At 42.2% G+C, this 22,070-nt stretch overlaps 1 protein-coding gene across 3 annotated transcripts in view; it reads left to right on the top strand.

The window, feature by feature from the left end:
- Window positions 1–22,070, top strand: part of RNMT (RNA guanine-7 methyltransferase) — a 68,481-nt gene that overhangs the window by 34,290 nt on the left and 12,121 nt on the right. For 2 of the 3 annotated variants that reach the window (XM_056521498.1, XM_056521496.1), the window contains exons 8-9: window positions 4,462–4,626; window positions 15,979–16,096. In XM_056521498.1, the coding sequence (XP_056377473.1) occupies window positions 4,462–4,626; window positions 15,979–16,096 (283 nt within the window). The remainder of the gene's footprint in view (window positions 1–4,461; window positions 4,627–15,978; window positions 16,097–22,070) is intronic. The other variant, XM_056521497.1, reaches the window with a different exon arrangement.

Below are 22,070 nucleotides of genomic sequence, written 5' to 3'. Positions count from 1 at the left end.
TGATAGAAGAAAAATGTGTTCCTAGGGCACACAGTCAGTTTTAAACCATTCCGTTCTTCAACAAGGTCCCCTCACAGTTCAATTAATTGCAGCTTTTGTGTAATTGTTTTGTAACCAAACAATAAAGGAACAGATTGTTAGTAAGTAAACCCAATTTTTACACTCCCTTATTGGTGATAGTTCAAATATTGCCTATGTCCATGGAGACCTTTACTATTAGATATTATAGCCAGCAGATGTTAATTAGTAGCGTGCACAAGTTTATTATATATTAGAGCATGAAGGCTTTATAGCTGAATTCACAGTAGCAGGATAGTTGTTGGGTATTGGTAGGAGAAAATGCGTTCTTAAGGCACACAATCACAGTTTTAAACCAGTAAATTATTCGGCAAGGTCTTCTCGCTGTTCCAATTCCTTAGATTCAGTTAAAAATAACGCAAAGTTACTTTTGTAATGTGCACTGGAGCTCAGCTCCTCTCACCACTCCCATATCTGGACGTCTTTCTTCTGCTCTCCTATACTCCGTGAGTCTTGGCATCCCACGTGGGTCGCAGCCTCCTCTGCTCCAACCCACCGCTTCACTGCTTCAGGGCAGGGTAGTCAATCATAACATTCCAGCTGGCACCTCAGTCCTCCTCGCTTCTCCACCATTTCTTCTTCTCCTGCTTGGTCAAACACCCTCCATCTACACCCCTCTGTAAGCGGCAATATCAGTGTCAACAGGGCCCTGCAGCAACAGCTACCCAACACCAGCAGCCACATCATTGCTGGAGTGAGGGATAGTTCCTCTGGCTGGCTGTACCGGGCGGTTAGAGCGGTGTCTCCTTCACATGTCCGCTCACATGCTCCTCCCCCAGAATTAAAAACTCTAAACTTTTATCTAATTTGTGGAAATTTAAACACTATGCTAATTTTAAGGTACAAACTTTGGAATATTTTGAGGATAATGCTAGAAGAACTACTAGAAGTTATGTTTGGGAAGCTATGAAAGTATATCTTAGGAGGGATACTTACTAAATCTACTGCCTGGAAAAAGGCCAAAATATCAGAAGCTACTGACACGCTACATGATGAAATGTGTAAGGCAGAGGTATTATTTATAGATGAACCCTCAGAGCAGTTTGGGAATTATATGATCTTGATTTTGTCTGCTCTGAGACTTAAAGGAGAACTCCGGAATATAAAAATTTTGCCCATAGTGCCGGCAGTAAAAAGTAAAGATGTACATACCTTCCTCCGCTCCCCTGGGGCCTCCGGTAACCGACTCCGGTCTCTGCCGCGATCCTCTTCCTGGTTGCCGGTGGTCGGATGAATCATACTGCGCTCAGCCAATCACCAGCCGCTGTGAAGTCCAACTCAGCCGGCGATTGCAGTGTGAAAACGCTTCAGGACACAATTTTTCACTACACCGGCACCTGGGGCCGAAAACGTCACTCTGCCTATCGGCCTATCGCCGGCTGAGTCGGGACTTCACCGCAGGCGGCAATTGGCTGAGCGCAGTAAGACTCTCCGACCACCGGCAACCAGGAAGAGGATCACGGGAGGCCGGAGCCGGTTACCGAAGGCCCCAGGGAAGCGGAGGAAGGTATGTACATCTTTACTTTTTACTGCCGGCTCTATGGGCGACAATTTTTATATTCCGGAGTTCTCCTTTAATCTTTTAGAAGCATCCAGAAGGATGTTTCAGTAACAGAAACTCTTTGTGGAAGGCGGAATGGTTGGCTATGTTATCTAGTGTATTGAATGCCCAAGAAGGGACCCCCTTACATCTAGTTACTTAAAGATAATTATGGGGAAATTAATACTTATACATCTATCCTTAAAGGGGTACTCCGGTGAAATTTTTTTTTTTTTTTGTAAATCAACTGGTGCCAGAAAGTTAAACAGATTTGTAAATTACTTCTATTAAAAAAATCTTAACCCTTCCTGTACTTATTAGCTGCTGAATACTACAGCGGAAATTCTTTTCTTTTTGAAACACAGAGCTATCTGCTGACATCATGATCACAGTGCTCTCTGCTGACATCTCTGTCCATTTTATGAACTGTCCAGTACAGCATATGTTTGCAATGGAGATTTCCTTTTACCCTGGAAAGTTCCTAAAATGTACAGAGATGTCAGCAGAGAGCACTGTGCTCGTGATGTCAGCAGACAGCTCTGTGTTTCAAACGGAAAAGAATTTCCACTGTAGTATTCAGCAGCTAATAAGTACAGGAAGGATTAAGATTTTTTTAATAGAAGTAATTTACAAATCTGTTTAACTTTCTGGCACCAGTTGATTTAAAATAAAAAGTTTTTCACCGGAGTACCCCTTTAACCCCTTAAGGACTAAGCCCATTTTGGCCTTAAAGGGGTATTCCATGAAAAAACTATATTTTTTTTCATATCAACTGGCTCCAGAAAGTAAAACAGATTTGTAAATTACTTCTATTAAATAAATCTTAATCCTCCCAGTACTTATCAGCTGCTGAAGTTGAGTTGTTCTTTTGTCTGACAACAGTGCTCTCTGGTGATACCTGTGTCTGTCTCAGAAACTGTCCAGAGCCGGAGAGGATTGCTGTGTGGATTTGCTGCTACTCTGGACAAGGACCAGGCGATTTGTCGTTTTTGAACTTTCGTTTTTTCATCTTCTAAAAATCATAGCACTTTCAAGTTTGCACCTACAGAACCATATAAGGCCTTGTTTTTTGCGTCACCAAGTGTAGTTATTTTATAAAGAAATCTGTGGCGAAGCCAAAAAACCTATTAAGAGTGAAATAAAAAAAAATGCCATTTTGTAACTTTTGGGGGCTTCCTTTTCTACGCAGTGCACTTTAAGTAAAAATGACTCGTTATCTTCATGTAGGTCCATACGGTTAAAAGGATACCCAATTTATGTAGGTTTTATTTTATTGTAATACTTGAAAAAAAAAAATCCTAACTAGGGATCGACCGATTATCGGTATGGCCGATTTATCGGCCGTATTATTGGCTGATAATCACGACTTTGGGCATTATTGGTATCGGCAATTACCTTGCCGATAAGCCGATAATGCCCCGCCGCCCCCACCGCACCGTGACCGCCCCCCCCAACCGCCCCCCCCCCCCCCCCAGTCCATAATTTTGGACTTCGGTATTTTTTACTAGTACGCCATCGGCTGAGTGGTTTAATTAACTTTATATTTTAATAGTTCAGACTCGGCGGTACCACATATGTTTATCTTTATTTTTGGTTATAATATTTTATTAATAAAATGGGAAAAGGGGGGTGATTCAAACTTTTATTAGGGGAGGGGCTTCTTCAAATTTATTTACTTTTTTTTTTCTTCTTTCCGTTGCGATTGCGTACACTGTTCAATGCTGAGCTTTTACTCAGCATTAAGCAATGTTATCGGTGCTCTGCTGCTCCAGCCTGCAGAGACTGGAGACATCAGAGGATCACCAATCAGATGGTGCGGGGCAGGAAAGGGCCCTCTCGCCATCCTCTCAGCTGATTGGGACAGCACGATTTCAGCTCCGCTGAGCTGCTGGGATAGTTTTTTACTTCAATTTTAGATGCTGCAATCCAACTTTTATTGGCGTTTAAAGGGTCAATGCCAGGCATCAACCCTGGCTGCTGAAATATTATACTTCCCTTTATAATAAAAGGAGTACATCAGTGCCGGAGGAGCTCTAGTTTTCTGATGACAGCTAATCTGCTGAGGTTATCTGGTGAACCTTGTAAGTTTTTAGAAGGGCCTTTGACCATGGAAGAGTTAGAAATAGCATTTACAACTATGTCAAATTACGCACCAGGGATAGATGAATAACCATCAGAGATTTATAAAAGCTTCAGAGTTGTACTCCTACTTCATTTATTTGAACTTTTAGAGATGCCTTAGGCTGGGTTCACACCACGTTTTGTACTTGCGGTTCCTGTATACGGCTGGGGGAGGGGGGAATCACGGCGCCCGCACTCAGCCATATTCGGGAACCGTATTTAATGCATGTCTATGAGCCGACCGGAGTGAACCGCAGCCTCCGGTCGGCTGCGTTTTCGGCCGTATGCGGTTTCCCGACCATAGACAAAAATGTGGTCGACCACGTTTTTGCCTGCGGTCGGGAAAACGCAGCCGACCGGAGGCTGCGGTTCACTCCGGTCTGCTCATAGACATGCATTAAATATGGTTCCCGTATACGGCTGAGTGCGGGCGCTGCGATTCCCCCCAGCCATATACGGGAACCGTAAGTACAAAACGTGGTGTGAACCCAGCCTTAGAGAGAGGGATTTTACCCACTTCGATGTGAGACGCAATTATTGTAGTGATACCGAGAAAAGCAAAAGATCCCCAACTGGCCCATTTCTTTTCTATGTATCAATGTGGACAAGATTCTTGCACTTCAATTCTTTTGCAGTTCACAAAGAGTTTTTTACTATATTTTCCTGGTTTTTAAAAGGTATAAGAATAAATTTAAGTAAATGTTTTTTTTTTTCTTTTACAGGAAGCGCCTTGAAGCTTCTGATACAAATTCATTTGGGAATGATGTATATAGTGTGACTTTTCAAGAAAAGGGGAACTACCCACTATTTGGATGCAAATATGATTTTAAGTTAGAAGGTGTGGTTAATGTCCCTGAATTTCTGGTGTACTTCCCAGTACTCGTAGAGTAAGTGGTTTTTTTTTTTATTTTTTTTTTATATATTGTGGAGTAGTATTTTTGAAAGCCTTAAGTACCATACTTTGTATAGATTATATATAATCCAGAATAGGATACTGATAGTCAATGATGAAACTGTAATCAAAAGAAATATCCAAGAATACAAAAACAGAGTTAAATTCTTCAAAAAACTGCATCACGTTTGCCTTCAGGTTGGTTGTGGTTTTCCAGCTTAGTTCTATTGAAGCCTGGTTGAAATGCCACAATGAACCTGCGGACAGGTGTGGTGCTTTTTTTTGGAAGAAATTAGGTCTGTTTTTCTATTCCTGGATGACCCTTTAATTACTATTTTTAGGGAACACTAAACTACAAGATAACTAGTTGCTAGTATACAGTATGTATGGTGTTTTTATGAGTAACTAGTTGATCGTTACCACAGTATTCTATATGGATGGCATTTTAATTGCCATTCACTGTGCGGTAGAATTGACAAGTTATCTGTATATTTATCAGGTCAGTATGAGCACAACGATATCCAATTTATATAGTCATGAATTGCAAACTTTAAGTTAAAAATATTGTTATAACCCCTTAACCCCTTAAGGACCAAGCATTTTTCTGTTTTTACACTTTCGTTTTTTCCTCCTCACCTTTTAAAAATCATAACCCTTTCAATTTTGCACCTAAAAATCCATATGAGGGCTTATTGTTTGCGCCACCAATTCTACTTTGGAATTACATGAGTCATTTTACACAAACATTTATGGCGAAACGGAAAAAAAATCATTGTGCGACAAAATTGAAGAAAAAACACCATTTTGTAAATTTTGGGGGCTTCTGTTTCTAGGCAGTACATTTTTCGGTAAAAATTACACTTTATCTTTATTCTGTAGGTCCATACGATTAAAATGATACCCTACTTATATAGGTTTGATTTTGTCGCACTTCTGGAAAAAATCATAACTACATGCAGGAAAATTTATACATTTAAAATTGTCCTTTTCTGACCCCTATAACTTTTTTATTTTTCCATGTACAGGGCGGTTTGAGGGCTCATTTTTTGCGCCGTGATCTGAAGTTTTAATCGGTACCATTTTTATTTTGATTGGACTTCTTGATCGCTTTTTATTCCTTTTTTTATGGTATGAAAAGTGACCAAAAATACGCTATTTTGGACTTTGGAATTTTTTTGCGTGTACGCCATTGACCGTGCGGTTTAATTAATGATATATTTTTATAGTTCAGACATTTACGCACGCGACGATACTACATATGTTTATTTTTATTATGGTTACATATTTTTAATATGGAATTTGGGAAAAGGGGGGTGATTTAAACTTTTAATAAAGAAGGGGTTAATGTGTGTTTTTAAACTTTTTTTAAACTTTTTTTTTTACACTTTTAGTCCCCTTAGGGGACTTTTAGGAGGAATCATTTGATTCCTCATACAGATGAATGGGATTGCATACAATCCCATTCATCTGTGTGCTCTGCGCTCGATTGATAAAGCCTGGTCCTGCCAGGCTTTATCATTCAGAGAGCCGGAGCCGACACAGGAGGAGAGGTAAGCCCTCAGGCTACCTCAGCAGTGGATCGCTCCCCTGCGATCGCGCTGCGGGGGAGCAATCCACCCCACTGGACCACCAGGGACTGTATACAGGCACCTTTAGACGCCGCTATCAACTTTGACAACGGCGATCTAAAGGGTTAATAGCCGGCCGCATGTCGGCTATTAACGCCGGCCCCCAGCTACAGGAATCAGCTGGGGGCTGGCCGGTATGACGCGGGCTCGAGTCGGGAGCCCGCGTCATACCCCGGTAACGGCCATTGGACGAGCATAGACGTCCATGGTCGTTATCGGGTTATGGACAAAGTACATAAATGTACGTCCTGGTATGCTGGTATTTAACGCTCCAGGACGTACATTTACGTCCTGTACATGACTGCTGGTAATGGCAGACATCAGCGATCATGCTGATGTCTACCATTAAGCCCTCACATGCTGTGCTCAATACAGATCACGGCATCTGCGGCAATGCGGGCGTTTAAATAGATGATCAGCTCGTCCGCAGCACTGTCGCGGGGATCTGATAATTTACTGGTTACTGATACAAGGGCAGGCTAGGCACCTATTCCCATGATGATTCAGATTAGCCACAATGCTAAATAAGGGGAGGTCGCACAGGTGCAAAATACTGATGAACCCCACTCACACACCTTCTATTCATGATGGGGGTAATTGCCTAGCATTAAAATTGCACACAGATAAGGCATATACAGGGTGGCAGTAACATGATAACCTGTAGTGCACCATGCTGGCTTACAACCTATTAGTGATGCTCATACTATACGATCAAGCGGGCTGCCCACCATCTTATATGTGCAACCCACAAACACATTGACACCCCGGGCTCCCCCAGCATCACAAGGCCAGGCCACATCACAAAAAATATATATATTTTTTTCTTTTATATGATAAACATGAGATATTAGTTAATATTTTGCGCAAAATAAGCACGCTCACAACCCGCGTCAAGGGTTCTCTGTCTCTTGCGAGTCCCTTCACTAACATTATAGAAAAAAAACACAGAAAAAAGGGACAAATTGCAAAAAATAAATAAATTTTAAAAAATGCCACTTGGCCAGCCCGCCTGATTCAGTAGTAATTCATACTTATTTTGTTAACCCATAGTTACATAGTTACATAGTTACAAATCCTTAAGGATTTGTTTCGTTTTTCCTCATCACCTTCTAAAAATCATAACTCTTTCAATTTTGAACATATAGACCCATATGAGGGCTTAGTTTTTGCACCAATTGTACTTCATAATGACATCAATCATTTCACCACACAATTTACGGCAAAACTAGAAAAAAATATTTGTGGGGCAAAATTGAGAAAAAAACACCATTTTGTATTGTAACTTTTGGGGGCTTCCGATTCTATGCAGTGCACTTTTCGGTAAAAATTACACCATATGTTCTGTAGATCCATACGGTTACAAGGATACCTAATTTATATAGGTTTTGTTTTATTTTTCTACTTTATAAAAAATTATAACTACATGCACCAAAATTATTGTGTGTAAAATTATCTTCTGATCCCTATAACTTTTTTATTTTTCCAAATACAGGGCTATATGAGGGCTCAATTTTTTGTGCCGTGACCTGGAGTTTTTATTGGTACCATTTTTCTTTTGGTGGGACTTTTTGATCGCGTCTTATACATTTTTTTTTTTTTTTTTAGGGTATACAATTTTTTTTTTACGTTTACGCCATTGACGGTGCAGTTTAATTAACATATTTTTATAGTTCGGACATTTACGCACGTGGCGATACCATATATGTTTATTTTTATTTACATTTTTTATGGGAAAAGGGGGGTAATTCAAACTTTTATTACTGAAGAGATTAAATCACATTTTTTAACATATTAGTGTAATCTGTGCTCGATTGCTCCAGCTTGGATCTCAGGCTTGGAGCAATGAAACGCCGATTGGATAGCAAAGAGCAGGGTAAGGTGCTTCCTGCTGTCCTCTCAGCTGTTCAGGATGCCGCGATTTCACCGTGGTGGTCCCGAACAGCCCACTGAGCTAACGGTAATCTCCCATTTTAGACGCCGCAATCAACTTTGATTGCAACGTCTAAAGGGTTAATACTGGACATCAGCCGATCGGTAATGTCCGGTATTAGCCGCAGGTCCTGGTTTCTGATGGGTATTGGCTGAACGCGCTTCACAAATCGGGAGATAGCACAGGACGTAAATATACGTCCTGCGTCTTCAAAGGATTAAAAAAAAGTTTGAGATTTTTTTTTTTAAGTGGTACAGTAATAGAAAAGCATGCAGCCATGGGTATAATTGTAATCGTATTGACCCACAAAATAAAGAGAACATGTAATTTTTACTGTAAGGTGAACAGCGTGAAGACAAAACCTTCCAAAATTTGCTGAATTGCGATTTTCTTTTCAATTTCCCCACACAAATATTTTTATGGTTTTGCCATACATTTTATGATAAAATAATTGATGTCATTACAAAGTACAACTGGCCAAAAAACAAGTCTTCATATGGGTCTGTGGATGGAAATGAGTTATGGATTTTTCTGTCACTCTTAATTGGGGGACACCTTTACTGATGGGTATATGCTCTTGCCACTAGGAAGCACTGACACTAGGAAAAAAAAGTCGGCTCCTCCCTGGCAGGATATACCTGCTCACTGGAAGTGAGGTATTTGGTTTTAGCAAGTGCAGCAGGAGGCAAGACACATGTCTGGGAGCTCTCCCAGACCTAGTCTTTTGTTTATTTTATTATTTTCTAGTTCAGTATGTCTAGTTAGGTTCTTTTTCATTTGTTACTTTTCTAGGTTGGGTGATAGGCGCATGGCACTACCTGATCTCCCACATGCAACAAAGGGGTGCAGAAGAGTATGGGCTGTCAACTCCTTATCGACACCGGCTATCGCCTGGAGGTCCCCCACTGCCCCTGCTTACCTCCATTTGCGCCATGTTGTTGCAGCTGAAGATGCCCGAGGTGAGTATAGCCAAGAACTAGGTAAGCATACAGTGCTCTTTGCTCCCGAGGCAGTAGCCCGGCAGGAGCCCTTTATCCCAGCCCGCTATTATCCCCTACCTTGGAGCTGATAAAGTAGGCTTAGTTCAGGAATTCTATACCAGTCAGGTTGTCTGCATGGTTCCTACTATGTCGGGTCAGCTACCATACACTTCCGACACCATGGACAGAAGTTCAGGTAACCCACTGCCATGGCGTAGTTACCCCATGTTGCTCACTTGCCCTGTACAATGCACCAAATACTTGTTCGCAGGATTCTCTACTTTACCAGGTCCCTCTCTACATGCCTGCCTTTCTCACGGCTGACGGCTGGTGACCCATTTTGTGTGGTTCTGGATGCGGGACCCGATGTGGCCATGGTCCCTATGCCATATAGCCAGACTCTATCTGCATAGTTGCACCAGGTGATCTCCCCCATTCTTGCCGCTCCCACGACTGCAGCCCGGTTACTCACTTTCCATGTGAAGTGCCACACAGTAGCCCTGATTTACTAATGTCAACCCGACTCTTTTTGTCAGGTTGTGCGACCAAATTTGTCTCGCATAGCCCATGCGACACAATTTCTCGACAAAAGATATCATCACTCAGAGTGTTTTTTAAACCCGTCAAAATTGGCGTGGTTATCCCAAAAAGGGGTGTGTTCCCGACAAAAAAGAAAAAACCCTCGGAGTATGATGAAAAACTCACAGGAAATGGGAATTTTCTTCACCAAAACCCGACAGCTCTGAGCCAAAACTGAATAAATCCAACCCCCATCATGGAAAAGGGGTCTGTTCCATGTTGGGGGTAGTAGTAAAGGGGCTGAGGGATTGATCGCATCGAGTCGCACTTCTGAGACTCGATCCCATCAAAAGTTATTAAGCAGGGGAGCGGGCGGCATGCTCCACTCCCCAGCGATGTACGATCTATTTTACTTTCATTTTCAAATTCCCCGCCAGGTTCCCTGAAAGGCCGGTACTGAAGAGCCATTCAGGGATCCCGGCAGGGTTCTCAAATAGAAGAGCTGCGGTGGGGAAAGATATATAGAATCGCTGTGTTTTTTTTTTTTTTTTTATATGTCTGACTCCCACAGCTTCTCTATATCTTGCCCCCCTGCTGCGCTATATGTCTTGTATATACCCACCGCAGCGCATGTAAATATATATATATCCCCCCCCCGGCGCTATCTTATGCCCCCCGCAGCGCGCGCATGTGTGTGTGTATATGTGTGTATGTATATATATATATATATATATATATATATATATATATTCCCCACACGCTATTATACGCCCCCAGCAGCGCTTGTGTGTGTGTATGTGTGTATATATATATATATATATATATATATATATATATATATATATATATATATATATATATATATATAATATCCCCCCCCCCCCCCCGCAGCACAATCATAAGCTCCCGGCATCGCGATGATTGAAAAGCATTCTATTAGCAGTGCATCTGGCAAGCATTGACAAGCATTCTATTAGCAGCGTATCTGGCCGGGAAGCCGGCTGCCCGATGCGCTGCTAAAAGAATACTTGTAATTCATAGCGCTTCAGAGGCATATGTGTATAGATGTGCTGTGGGGGTCAGATAACACTATATGTCTGGTCCCCACTTCGCTTCTATACACATATGCCTCTGAAGCGCTATGAATGACAAGTATTCTTTTAGCAGTGCATCGGGCAGCTGGCTTCCCGGCCAGATGCACTGCTAATAGAATGCTTGTCAATCATAGCGCTGCCGGGAGCTTATGATTGCCCTGCGGGGGGCATATGCATATATATACATGCGCTGCTGGGGGCATATGATAGCGGGGGGGTGAATATATATATATATATATATATATATATATATATATATATATATATATATATACATACATATACACACACACACACACACACACACACACACAGTGGTCCCCAAACATACGATGGTAATCCGTTGCAAATGAACCATCGTTTGTTGAAACCATCGTATGTTGAGAGATCCGTGCAATGTAAAGTATAGGACAGTGGTCTACAACCTGCGGACCTCCAGAAGTTTCAAAACTACAACACCCAGCATGCTGGGAGTTGCAGTTTTGCAACATCTGGAGGTCCGCAGGTTTAAGACCACTGGTATTAAAGGTTGTTCTCGCGTGTCCCCGCCGCTCCGGACAGTCACCGCTGCCCTTGATGTCGCCGTCCATCGTTGTCGCCGCATCCCCGAGGTGTCCCCGACGCTCCGGCAAGGCCTCTGCTTCCCCGGCATCCTCGCTCTCCGTCGCCGCCATCACGTCGCTACGCACGTCGCTCCTATTGGATGACGGGACGGCGTGCGCAGCGACTTGATGATGGCGAGCGCCAACGATGCAGGGATCCTGAAGAGAACGCGCCGGAGCCCCGAGGACAGGTAAGTGATCATCAGCGGACCACACGGGGCACCGTAAACGGCTATCCGGTGGCAGCTGAAGCAGTCTGCTCCGCTGTATAGCCGTTTATGCGATGGCCCGACATACAACAGCATCGTATGTTGATGCTGCCTTCAACATACGATGGCCTCTGAGAGGCCATCGTATCTTGAAATGATCGTATGTCGGGGCCATTGTAGGTCGGGGGGGGGGGGGGGTCACTGTATATATGTGTGTGTGTGTGTGTGTGTGTGTATATATATATATATATGTATGTATATATATATATATATATATATATATATATATATATATAATATATTAATATTATACACTGCGGGGGGCATAAGATAGCGCCGGGGGAAAAAAATATATATGAGCTGCGGTGGGTACATGCACGGTGGGGGACAAAACATATAGCTCAGCAGGGGGGTACGATATATAAAAGCTGCGGGAAGCCAGACATGTACAAACCCCCCAGCAATTCTATATATCTTTCCCCACCGCAGCTCTTCTATTTGAAAAAAATTAAAGTAAAAGTACACTGTAAATGGCTGGGGAGGAGCATGCCGCCCACTCCCCTGCTTAATAACTCTGTTCGATACAAAAAAAAAAAAACAGATAAGGGAGACAGATAACTTCCCTGCGGCAGAAAAAAAAAAGACAGGCGACAGATTAGTAAATCAGGGAGAAAAATACTCAGAGTAAACCTGAAATCACTCCAAGATAAACACTCCCAGAGAGATTTATCAAAACCTGTGCAGAGGAAAACTTGCCCAGTCGCCCATAGCAACCAATCAGCTCGCTTCTTTCATTTTTAGGAAGGCCTGTGAAAAATGAAAGAAGCAATCTGACTGGTTGCTATGGGCAACTGGGCAACTTTTCCTTTGCACAGGTTTTGATAAATCTTCCCCTACATTCTTAGTAAATCGGGGCTAGTGTGTCTGTCTTTTTTTGGACCTTTATATCTGTAAGTCAGACTGTCTACATGTTTCCTTTCCCACATACATCCTTCATCTCTTGCCTCTGCAACAGCAGTCCTGTTGTGTAACGCCACTAGGAGATGGGGTGTGGGCGTTTCCTTCAGTTTACATGGCCTTTCACAGCAACAGTAGCACTCTCAATTCCCCTTTCTAAGCATGCCATGTTGGTCTGCTAGGGGCATGGTTGTGACACACTATTGGGTGCTGAGCCTGTCTTCCATACTGTCAGATTTTTGGATGCCTGCGGTTTCTTTCGTGTCCGCAGTCTTGGTACCCCACTACTGTTGTGAGTTAACCATGTCTGTGTGCCTCGGACCTTCCTGTGATCTTTGTTTCCACAGGTCTGTCGCGGTTGAGCACCTCTGTTCAGTTCTGACATGGGGCCTGATGGCGCGACAGTCGGTTCAACCCCCCCCCCCCCCCCCCCCAATTTCTACAGGTATTTTCCTTGGCTCCTTTGCAGGTGCCTGCTCTGTTGCTTTAGTCACGACCGTGATAGCTCCGTTGGCACCAATCTGGTCCATGGTTTCATCCCGTTGGGGTATCCCTCTCTACGCAGTTGGTTGCTGTGTGTGCTTCTTACTTGCATTCGTAGTTATGACTTTATATCCTTGCCCAGCACCAGTGTCCAGGATTCTGATCTCTGAGGATTCACATTGGCTCCTCTGTACCTCAATATGTTGTCGCAGAGTATCTGGGGGCTTCGTCCCGTTGCCGTAGGGTGGTATTTACCTGCTCCTACAGTGCCTGGCGCACTTTGACAATCCCCTTTTCCTCAGGGGGCACGGGGATCAGGGAGCTTGACATAGTCAGTGCCTGAGTTTCATCTCGACCACCGCTTGTTTTTTCCCCTCCGATAGGGGGACTATTTAGCTTTCTACTGCCGATATGGAGCCATCACTCTTTTCCCACGATATATAGGGTGGGGTATCTGGCTGAGCCCTTGTGTTTTTTCTTTTTTTTTTTTGCTGCAGCGTTCAGAAGAGCCTTTCACTGTCTATGATTGTGTGCTTACTGCCCACTAGCTCGGCCTGGCTCACTTCCTGTTTCTTGGTTATCTGCTGCTGCTCATGCAAACTTGGCACACTCCTCTGTTTGAGGAGTTTATGCAATCATGTATGGCTCGGCGACAGCCGGTCTAGCCACCTTCTGTTGTTTGGGTCCTGCCATTGCTCTCCTCCTCACTTGGTGCAATCTCCCTGGAAGGATGTGTTCATCCTTCCCTTTGTCAGTGTCAGTTGCGCTGCACTGACACCACAGTCTTCCGACGTAACCTTCCTGTGCTCAGAACCCAGCTAGGTTCCTTTTTTTCCCCGCTTCATTCCTGTCCTGACAGGATGTTACTTCGGAGTGCTTTGGTCTGCTCGGACCGCTGGGGTCCAGGACCTGTTAGTCTCCTTGTCTCGGACACTGTCCTAGGATGCTGCGGCATGCCTTATTTTCAAGGTTGGCCCTTCTGGTTCTTTGGGACTTAGTGATGGTTGAGGTCTTGTGTGTAACAATCCTGCCCAGACTTTTTTTGAGATCCTTTTTGTGGGGCGGTCTTTCTGTACCGCACTTTTTCTCATCTCAATACGGTAGTTTGTGACCCAGAGCGTTTCGCAAACGTTTGGTTTACTTTCCCTTCAGGTGTAAGTCTTCCAGGAGTCTCAGGAGCCTCCAATTTCCATGTCGGCTGCTCCAGTGTTCCGGGATGCTCCTTTTCAGGGTCTTCCGCTCCTTTCTTAGCGTTTATTCTTCCATGAAAATCTTCCACGTGACTCAAACCTCTAGTTCCTATGTCTGTCACTCCGGTTTTCTGGTATGCCCCCATTTCAGGGCGTTCCACTCCTTTTTTGGCAGTTATTACATTCCGTCACCTCCTTTTGGGGTCCATGTCCTCCCGAGATGGAGGGCGGTCCGGTCATGCGGATTACACCAGTTGTCTCCGGGGTGCTCGCGGCGGGCCCCTGGGACAGAGGTTTTGGGTCTGCAGATAATCAGGCCTCTCTAGAGCAGGTTTCTGTCTTTTTCAATTGATTTTCTGGCCTCCACCTTCTGTGCTCGCCTTCTGCTCAGGCGTATGCTGCGCTCCCTGGAGTTTTTCTGCTATGTTCTCTTCAGTCAGTTCACTCTGGATGGGGTTTTCTTGTTGGGCCCCTTTTTTCCATTTTTGTTTTCCAGCCGGGCTAGCCCTCTGTCTGCTTCTGTGTTTTTTGGAGTTTATTTCCTTCCTCCTTCCAGGATGGCTCCGGCCCATCTGGCTTTCTAGTCACCCTTTTCTTGGCTCTCTATCTGGACCGTAGGTAAGTCTCTGCAATTAACGGTCCCTTCCTTTGGCGTCCTAGTCCATCTTCATGGACGGGGGATCTTCTGGGAGCTCAGTTTCTGGGCCTCGGTTGTCTCTGGCCCCGGATCTCGTCCGCAGGCCTTATGGACGAGTGGGTTTTGTCTCCGGACTGATACCCATTCTCTGGTGGCTGTTATTCCCACCCCTAGGGGACTGCTTTGGTACGTCCCATCAGTATAGGTGTCCACCAATGAAGAGCGACAGAGAAAAGGAGATTTTTTTTTGTACTCACTGTAAAATCTCTTTCTCGTAGCCTTCATTGGAGGACACCACACCCACCCATTTCTTATTTTTTCTTGACCGGATAATCCTTTCCAGTTATTGGGGTTTTTTATCCAAGATTATTTTCTGGGGTCCTTTGGACTTATTTCTTTGTTGGCTTCTCCTCCTGCTTTGTGACAAAACTGATAACCTCACTTCCAGTGGGCGGGGTATATCCTGCCAGGGAGGAATAGACTTTTTTTTCCCCCTAATGTCAGCACCTCCTAGTGGCAAGAGCATATACCCATCAGTATAGGTGTCCCCCCAATGAAGGCTACGAGAAAGATTTTTCTTTGAGTACAAAAAATCTCCTTTTAGAAGGTAAGGAGGAAAAAAACAAAAATGCAAAAATAAAATTGTTTATAAGACCAAAATGGGCTGTGTCCTTAAATTGCAATAATCTGACCCCTACCCTATAACTAACTTTTTTTTTAAAAGTTTTTAGTTTATGCAATTGTGTTGGAGCTGTACTTTTTATCATTACCATTGATATCTTTATCATTTTTTGGGGTAGATGGATCTTTTTGATCGCGTTATATTCCATTTTAAGTGGATGATTTGAAATTTTATTATAAGAGGGATATAGGAAAAAAAACATTTATTTTACACTGAAAGTAATTGGTGCTCGTGCTCTATCTAGAATGTCAAAATGACCTGAAAATAAAAGGTAGTATTTTTTTAGGTGTCCATAAGGTGTCACTGTGCTTGTTTCAAATGTTTGCTCTTTGTCATGGGAAGAAAACAAGAAACGAACTAGTTAAAATGAGAATGGGCAAGTGATGGATTTGAAGTTTTATAGAGTGTGGGAGTAACACTTCTATTTATTTTGCAGAATGGCCAAGAAATATAATATGAAACTTATTTACAAGAGGACCTTTAAAGAATTTTTTGAAGAGAAGGTTAAAAATGACGAACAGAATATGTTGCTAAAAAAAATGCAGGCTTTGGAGGTAATTTGTTAACTCTATTTAATGACTTAGAATAATGTTGTCCGGCAAATTGTGTGCCATTATAGTAGTAAGGTAAAGTGTGAAAAACTGAGGGCTTTCATTTGAATGCACCCCTAGGAGCATTCACTGAAGAAGAAAATCCTTTCTCATTAATTTCCAGTTTTATGCTTGTCAAGAAAGCCGAGGTAAGCTGGAATAACATTAGCTGTAATCTGCATGTTTACTGCTGCAGACAATGAATTATAATGGCTCTACACACGGAGAGCCTACAACCAACGGCAAAAAATTTTATCCCCACGTTTAATAGCTGTACATACTCGCTTCGTGAGACATTGCTCAAACAAATGAAAGGAACTTACTATCATTAATAGCTTACGGTTTTCCACATCAAATAGAGTAATAAAATATGGAGTCATTCAGTATTGAGGAAAACGATTGCAATCATGAACCCTCCAAAAATAAAATTTTAATAAGTACTTGGTTTTTTATGTTTTCATGACGTCTTAAACTTTATGAAGCATTGAATTCACTAATATTTGTTCCAAGTTTCTCATAATGATGGTTGACAGCCACATTATTGACTAGATGTAACTTTACTGAAGAAAAGCTTTAAAGAGTACCTGTCACCAAACTAAACTTTTAAAATATTGTTCCTTATGTGATTATAAGACATTGTGCTATTTAATTTGTTGAAATTCTCAACCTTTATATGTTTTTAATGTGTTTGAAAAAACGGCCACTAGGTGGCTCTATTCTGTTCCTTGCCACAAGTCAAACAGTTAATTTGGTCTCCTCCTGGCCTGTCATGAGACTAAACTCAAAAAGTGCATGCAGGGCATGGCGAGGCACAGCTCCCGCAGGCTTCAGTGACATTGTGCCTGCTGGGGAACACCCACTTTTTCCTGCAGGGAGCTCACACAATGGTGAGCAAGGGGAAAGGTATGATAGTTTTTTCAAAGCTTGGGCAGGAGGGGTGTTAGGAATTGTTAGGGAATATAATCTGAGTTAGTTTAGAAAATATGGTTTGATGACAGGTACTCTTTAACACTTGTAATACCATCCTGAAAAATTACTTAAGAGGGATATTCCATTTATTTTTGTTGTTGTTGTTGTTGCTTGGACCGGGTTAAAATAGAACAAAAACTATACTTACCTTGCCTTCGTCCCTCGATGGTCCCCTTATCTTCTGTCGTCTTCCTGATTCCGTGATGAGTGCTTGGTGCAGGTCCTGCCAGCTCAGCCAGTAACTTACTTCAGCAGTGTTCCATTTCGGCCAGTAATTGGCTGAGCAACAGGTCTTATATCAAGTGCACCACTCGGAAGCAGGATGAAGACAGTCAGAAAATTGGGGGACCTGGATTAGGTAAGTATACCTTTTTTCTATTTTAAAAAGGCTCCAGCAACATGTGATTTATTTGAAATTTTTAATTATTTTTTTTAAAGACCCACCCTTTAGGGCCTAGTCACACGTTCAGTATCCTGTGCAGGATTTCAAGCTTTTTTCGGTCATTTAGTTTACATTAAAGGGGTACTCCACTGGAAAACATTTTTTTTTTTTTTTAAATCAACTGGTGCCAGAAAGTTAAACAGATTTGTAAATTACTTCTATTAAAAAAATCTTAATCTTTCCAGTACTTATCATCTGCTGTTATCCACAGGAAGTTCTTTTCTTTTTGAATTTCCTTTCTGCCTGACCACAGTGCTCTCTGCTGACACCTATGTCCATTTTAGGAATTGTCCTGTATTATCCAGGACATGGGTGAGGGGTCATTCAGACGGTGTGTCCCTTTTGTGTATTGCATTTTTATTAGGGGCCTGGCTGGTTGTTTGTTTGAAGTCAAGGGCTCCTTTGAGGCGGCAGGATGTAAGGAGTCTCTGGCCCCAAATGTGAGATAACAGATGCCCCCTGGGGGGTTCAGAGGGGATGGGGGAGTGGAGCTTCCCTCCAAAAAACAAGCACAATATTTAAACAATGCTAGACTCAAAGTTTGGGTTGTTAAAGATCTGTGCCCCAAGCTGACAAGACCATCCTAAGGACAGCTGGAGACTCACTCTCATGGACTGCTATACTATTACGCTGTAAGAACTTCATTTTTGCTTTTCTGAACTTGTATTGCTAAACTCTTATATATATTCTTATACCTGTATGTCATTTGTTAATTTTTATGCATAGCATTGTGATACCTTTTATCAGATTAAATGTTTAATTAATCAGCTCTGGTCTTTGATCTCTAAATATATGAGCTCACCTTTCTGAAGGCAGCTCTGGTAAAACACGTTTATCTAAGGGTTAATTTGGTGACTTGCTGGGACTTGTAGTGGATACCCAGAGGTCTGGCGGCTTTAACCCTTGCACCATCACACTCTCTCTAGCGTCTTGGCTGGACCGATAGGGGGTGATCGTGACACCTCCCTTTTCCCATTTAAAAAAAAAAGGGTAAATAAAAAAAAACATGTGGTATCGCCGCATGTGTAAATGTCTGAACTATATAAATATATTTAAACCGCACGGTCAATGGTGTACTCAAAATTCCAGAGTCCAAAATAGCGTATTTTTGATCACTTTTTATACCGTAAATTTTTTTTATAAAAAGTGATCACGGTCAGATCAAAACAAAAATTGTACTGATAAAAACTTCAGATCAAGACGCAAAAAATTAGCCCTCATACCGCCCCTTCTACAGAAAAATAAAAAGGTTATAGGGGTCAGAAGAGGACATTTTTCAATGTATTAATTTTGGTGCATGTTGGTGCATGTAGTTGTAAAATAAAATCAAACCTATATAAGGGTGCATGCACACCACATTTTCAGGCTACGACTGCCGGATCTGGCTGAGGGGAGAGGAAAACCATGTGCTCCCGTACCTCAGCTGGACCAGCGCTGAAATCCATTGACTTTAATGAGCCGACCAGAGCCACCGTTTGACTCCGGTCGGCTAATTTTTGACCCATGTCCAGTTTTCTGACTGGACCTAAAACTGTAGTATGCGGTTTTGGGTCCGGTCCCAAAATCAGATACGGGGCAGAAATGAGCCGACTGGAGTCAAAAGGTGACTCCGGTCGGCTTAATAAAGTCAATGGATTTCAGCGCCTGTCCGGCTGGGGTACGGGAGAGCATGGTTTTCCCCTCCCCCAGTCGGATCCGGCAGCTGTAGCCTAAAAACATGGTGTGCATGCACCCTTAATTGGGTATCCTTGCAACCATATGGACCTACAGAATACATTTTTACTGGAAACTGCACTGCGTAGAAATGGAAGTCGCTAAAAAAAAAATTTCTGGTTAAGCTGTAGATTTTGTGGTGAAATTATTAATGGTATTACAAAGTAAAATTGTTGGCACAAAGTCCTCATATGGGTTTTTAGGTGGAAAATTGAAAGTGTTATGATTTTTGGAAGGTGAGGAGGAAAAATCAAAAGTGCAAAAATGAAATATCGCCAAAGAGGGAAGGGGTTAAACTCTAGCATAAAATCGGCAGTTTCATAGCCTGCTCATCAAATATGCAGAAGATACTGTACGTGTGAATACACCCTTATTCATCACTAATCATCATTTTTTATGTACTTCTATGTATTATCTTGAATGATTGCCATTTCCCTTAGTCCTTTATTTGTTTTATGACCCCATATCATAAGTGGGTGAATATGATTGTTTTCTTCAAGTATTATGTTTTAACATAATTATATATATATATATATATATATATATATATATATGTATGTATATATGTATGTATGTGTTTTATCATCAGTACTGTAGAAAATGATGGATATCAGCTGTCACTACAGCTTGGTTTGTGATGTCCTAACCCAGCCTTGCTGTATTTTAATCTGTACGAAAATATAAAAAAGTTATACTGAAGCACAACGAATGGTGAGTGCCTCCCATCACTTTCTACAGTACAATTGTTTTCATACTCTACATATTGGAGATTGAGCACCCCTGTTTTAGCAATTTGAAATATCACTTGGCAATACTTGACAGGGGACAATTGCAAGTAAATGTACGGTGTGGGAATCTGGTTGTGTCGCCTGCTTTGTATACATGAACTGTCATCTTTTCATGTTTCATCAGAACCCAACAACATTTTCATTGTCTCCTAGGCCAGTGCAGAGTTATGATTCATGAGTATATATCGCTTTGAATGAGATCAATATTACTTAAAATCATAGGAAAGAGGCCATACTAACTGGTTACTGATACAAGGACAAGTTAAAAACCTATTCTCATCATGTAGACCAGCCACAATCCTATAGGGAGGGGGTTGCACAGGGGCAAAATACTAATGAATAGCTACTCACTTTGACTTTTCATAAGGGGATTTATAGTCGACTTTATAAGCTTGAGGGATCCCCTAGTCTCTTGAGTCCCTACAGTAACATTACAAAAAATCACAGAAAATGGAATTCAAATCATAGACAATAGTCCATAATAACTCATCACATTACGTATATTGAACACACAATCAGCTTGCAGCAGAATCCTATTGATCTCAATGGGATTCTGCTGCTCAGTGCACACTATAGAAATTATGTAGCTGAACTTCCGACGAGCATCTGGATACCATGGAAAGAATGAGCACATCTGTCAATTGGTCAATGGAACACATTTATTTTTTGTAATCTTCCCATTTTGTTTGTGCTGGCATTGCGTTTTATATGCAGCTGACTGGGATCAACTAGCATCTTTTTCTATGCTCTAAACTCATATCAGCGTTTTTTTTTGTTGTGTTTTTGTTTATACAGCTACAACTTAAATTATGTGGGCTTTGCATTGTGATTACCATTGCCAGGCTTAGGCTTTTAACACTCTGCATTTTTAAAAACCATCTTTCTTGTCATAAATGACCTGATCAACCACTGAAAAACCCAGGACATGACATGAAAGGGGGGGGGGGGGATGGCGTGATGTCACAAGGAGGTGTGGCATTGCGTGACTTCTCCAGTCCTGGAAACACGTATGTTTGTGAGACTGGAGCAACAGCCCGGCATAGAATGCGGGTGCTACACGGAGATTGCGTAGGGTCCCAGCGGTGGGCGCCCCGCGATCAGACATCTTATCACCTATCGACCCATACCTAGAAACTCCTGGCTGCTTTCAGTAGCTGCTGGTCCCCACAGCCGGCACAGAGTGATCTTTGATGCCGACTAAAACCGAGTGTGCCATTTATACAGTATGGCAGCGCATATTTAGTGGTTCAGGGGTTGGTTTGGCTCTCCTCAACAAGATTGATGGAAGCTAATGCATTGTAATGACAGCTGTGACAGCTATGCTCTTATAGCCTTTAATAATATTTTAGATATATGACCTCAATAATTCTAATGCACCCCACTTTTTTCATAGTTCAAATTAAAAGTATATATCACAATTTTAGGGACAAGCCCCTCAGGACTGCCCTAAACTAGAGACTGCCTACAGTCTTATTAAAACTTAGCTTTTATTTATTCTTATGTAAACGAGGAACTTAAAGTGCTTGTGGTACATACAGTGAAGAAATAAAGGGGGGGAGGGGGGGTTTGGATTAAAAATCCGGCTAGCCCAAGTGCGTGCACCTAAATGGAAATTTGTTTGTCATTTAGACCAAATAAGCAGTTAATCAGTGTTACCGCTACTGGTAGCGCAACCGCGCCTCTCAGTCGCAGCGGAACACTGTGACACTGCTGAAAGGTACCAATATTTATTGTGCCGCTGGGAATGCCGATATTAAAATATTGCCCTGAGACTCCTAGGGGATCAATTTGGTGCAAATTAAAAGTAAACAAAAAGAAATACATGTTTGGTTTTGTCGCATGTAAAAGCCTCCCTAATAAAAATATAAATTATCCCCTTTTCCCATAAAAAAATGTATTAAACATAAATAAATAATTTTTTCGTTCAAAAGCAATACAATATTCGGAAAGCATATAAACCATGGGTATTGTATTAACCCACAGAATAAAGAAAACGTGACAATTTTACCATTAAGTACACTGCGTG

The sequence above is a fragment of the Hyla sarda genome, chromosome 5 (assembly GCF_029499605.1).
Source record: "Hyla sarda isolate aHylSar1 chromosome 5, aHylSar1.hap1, whole genome shotgun sequence".
Lineage (NCBI taxonomy): Eukaryota > Metazoa > Chordata > Amphibia > Anura > Hylidae > Hyla > Hyla sarda.
Note: the sequence above shows the minus strand (reverse complement) of the source record. Positions and strands in the feature narration are given on the sequence as shown.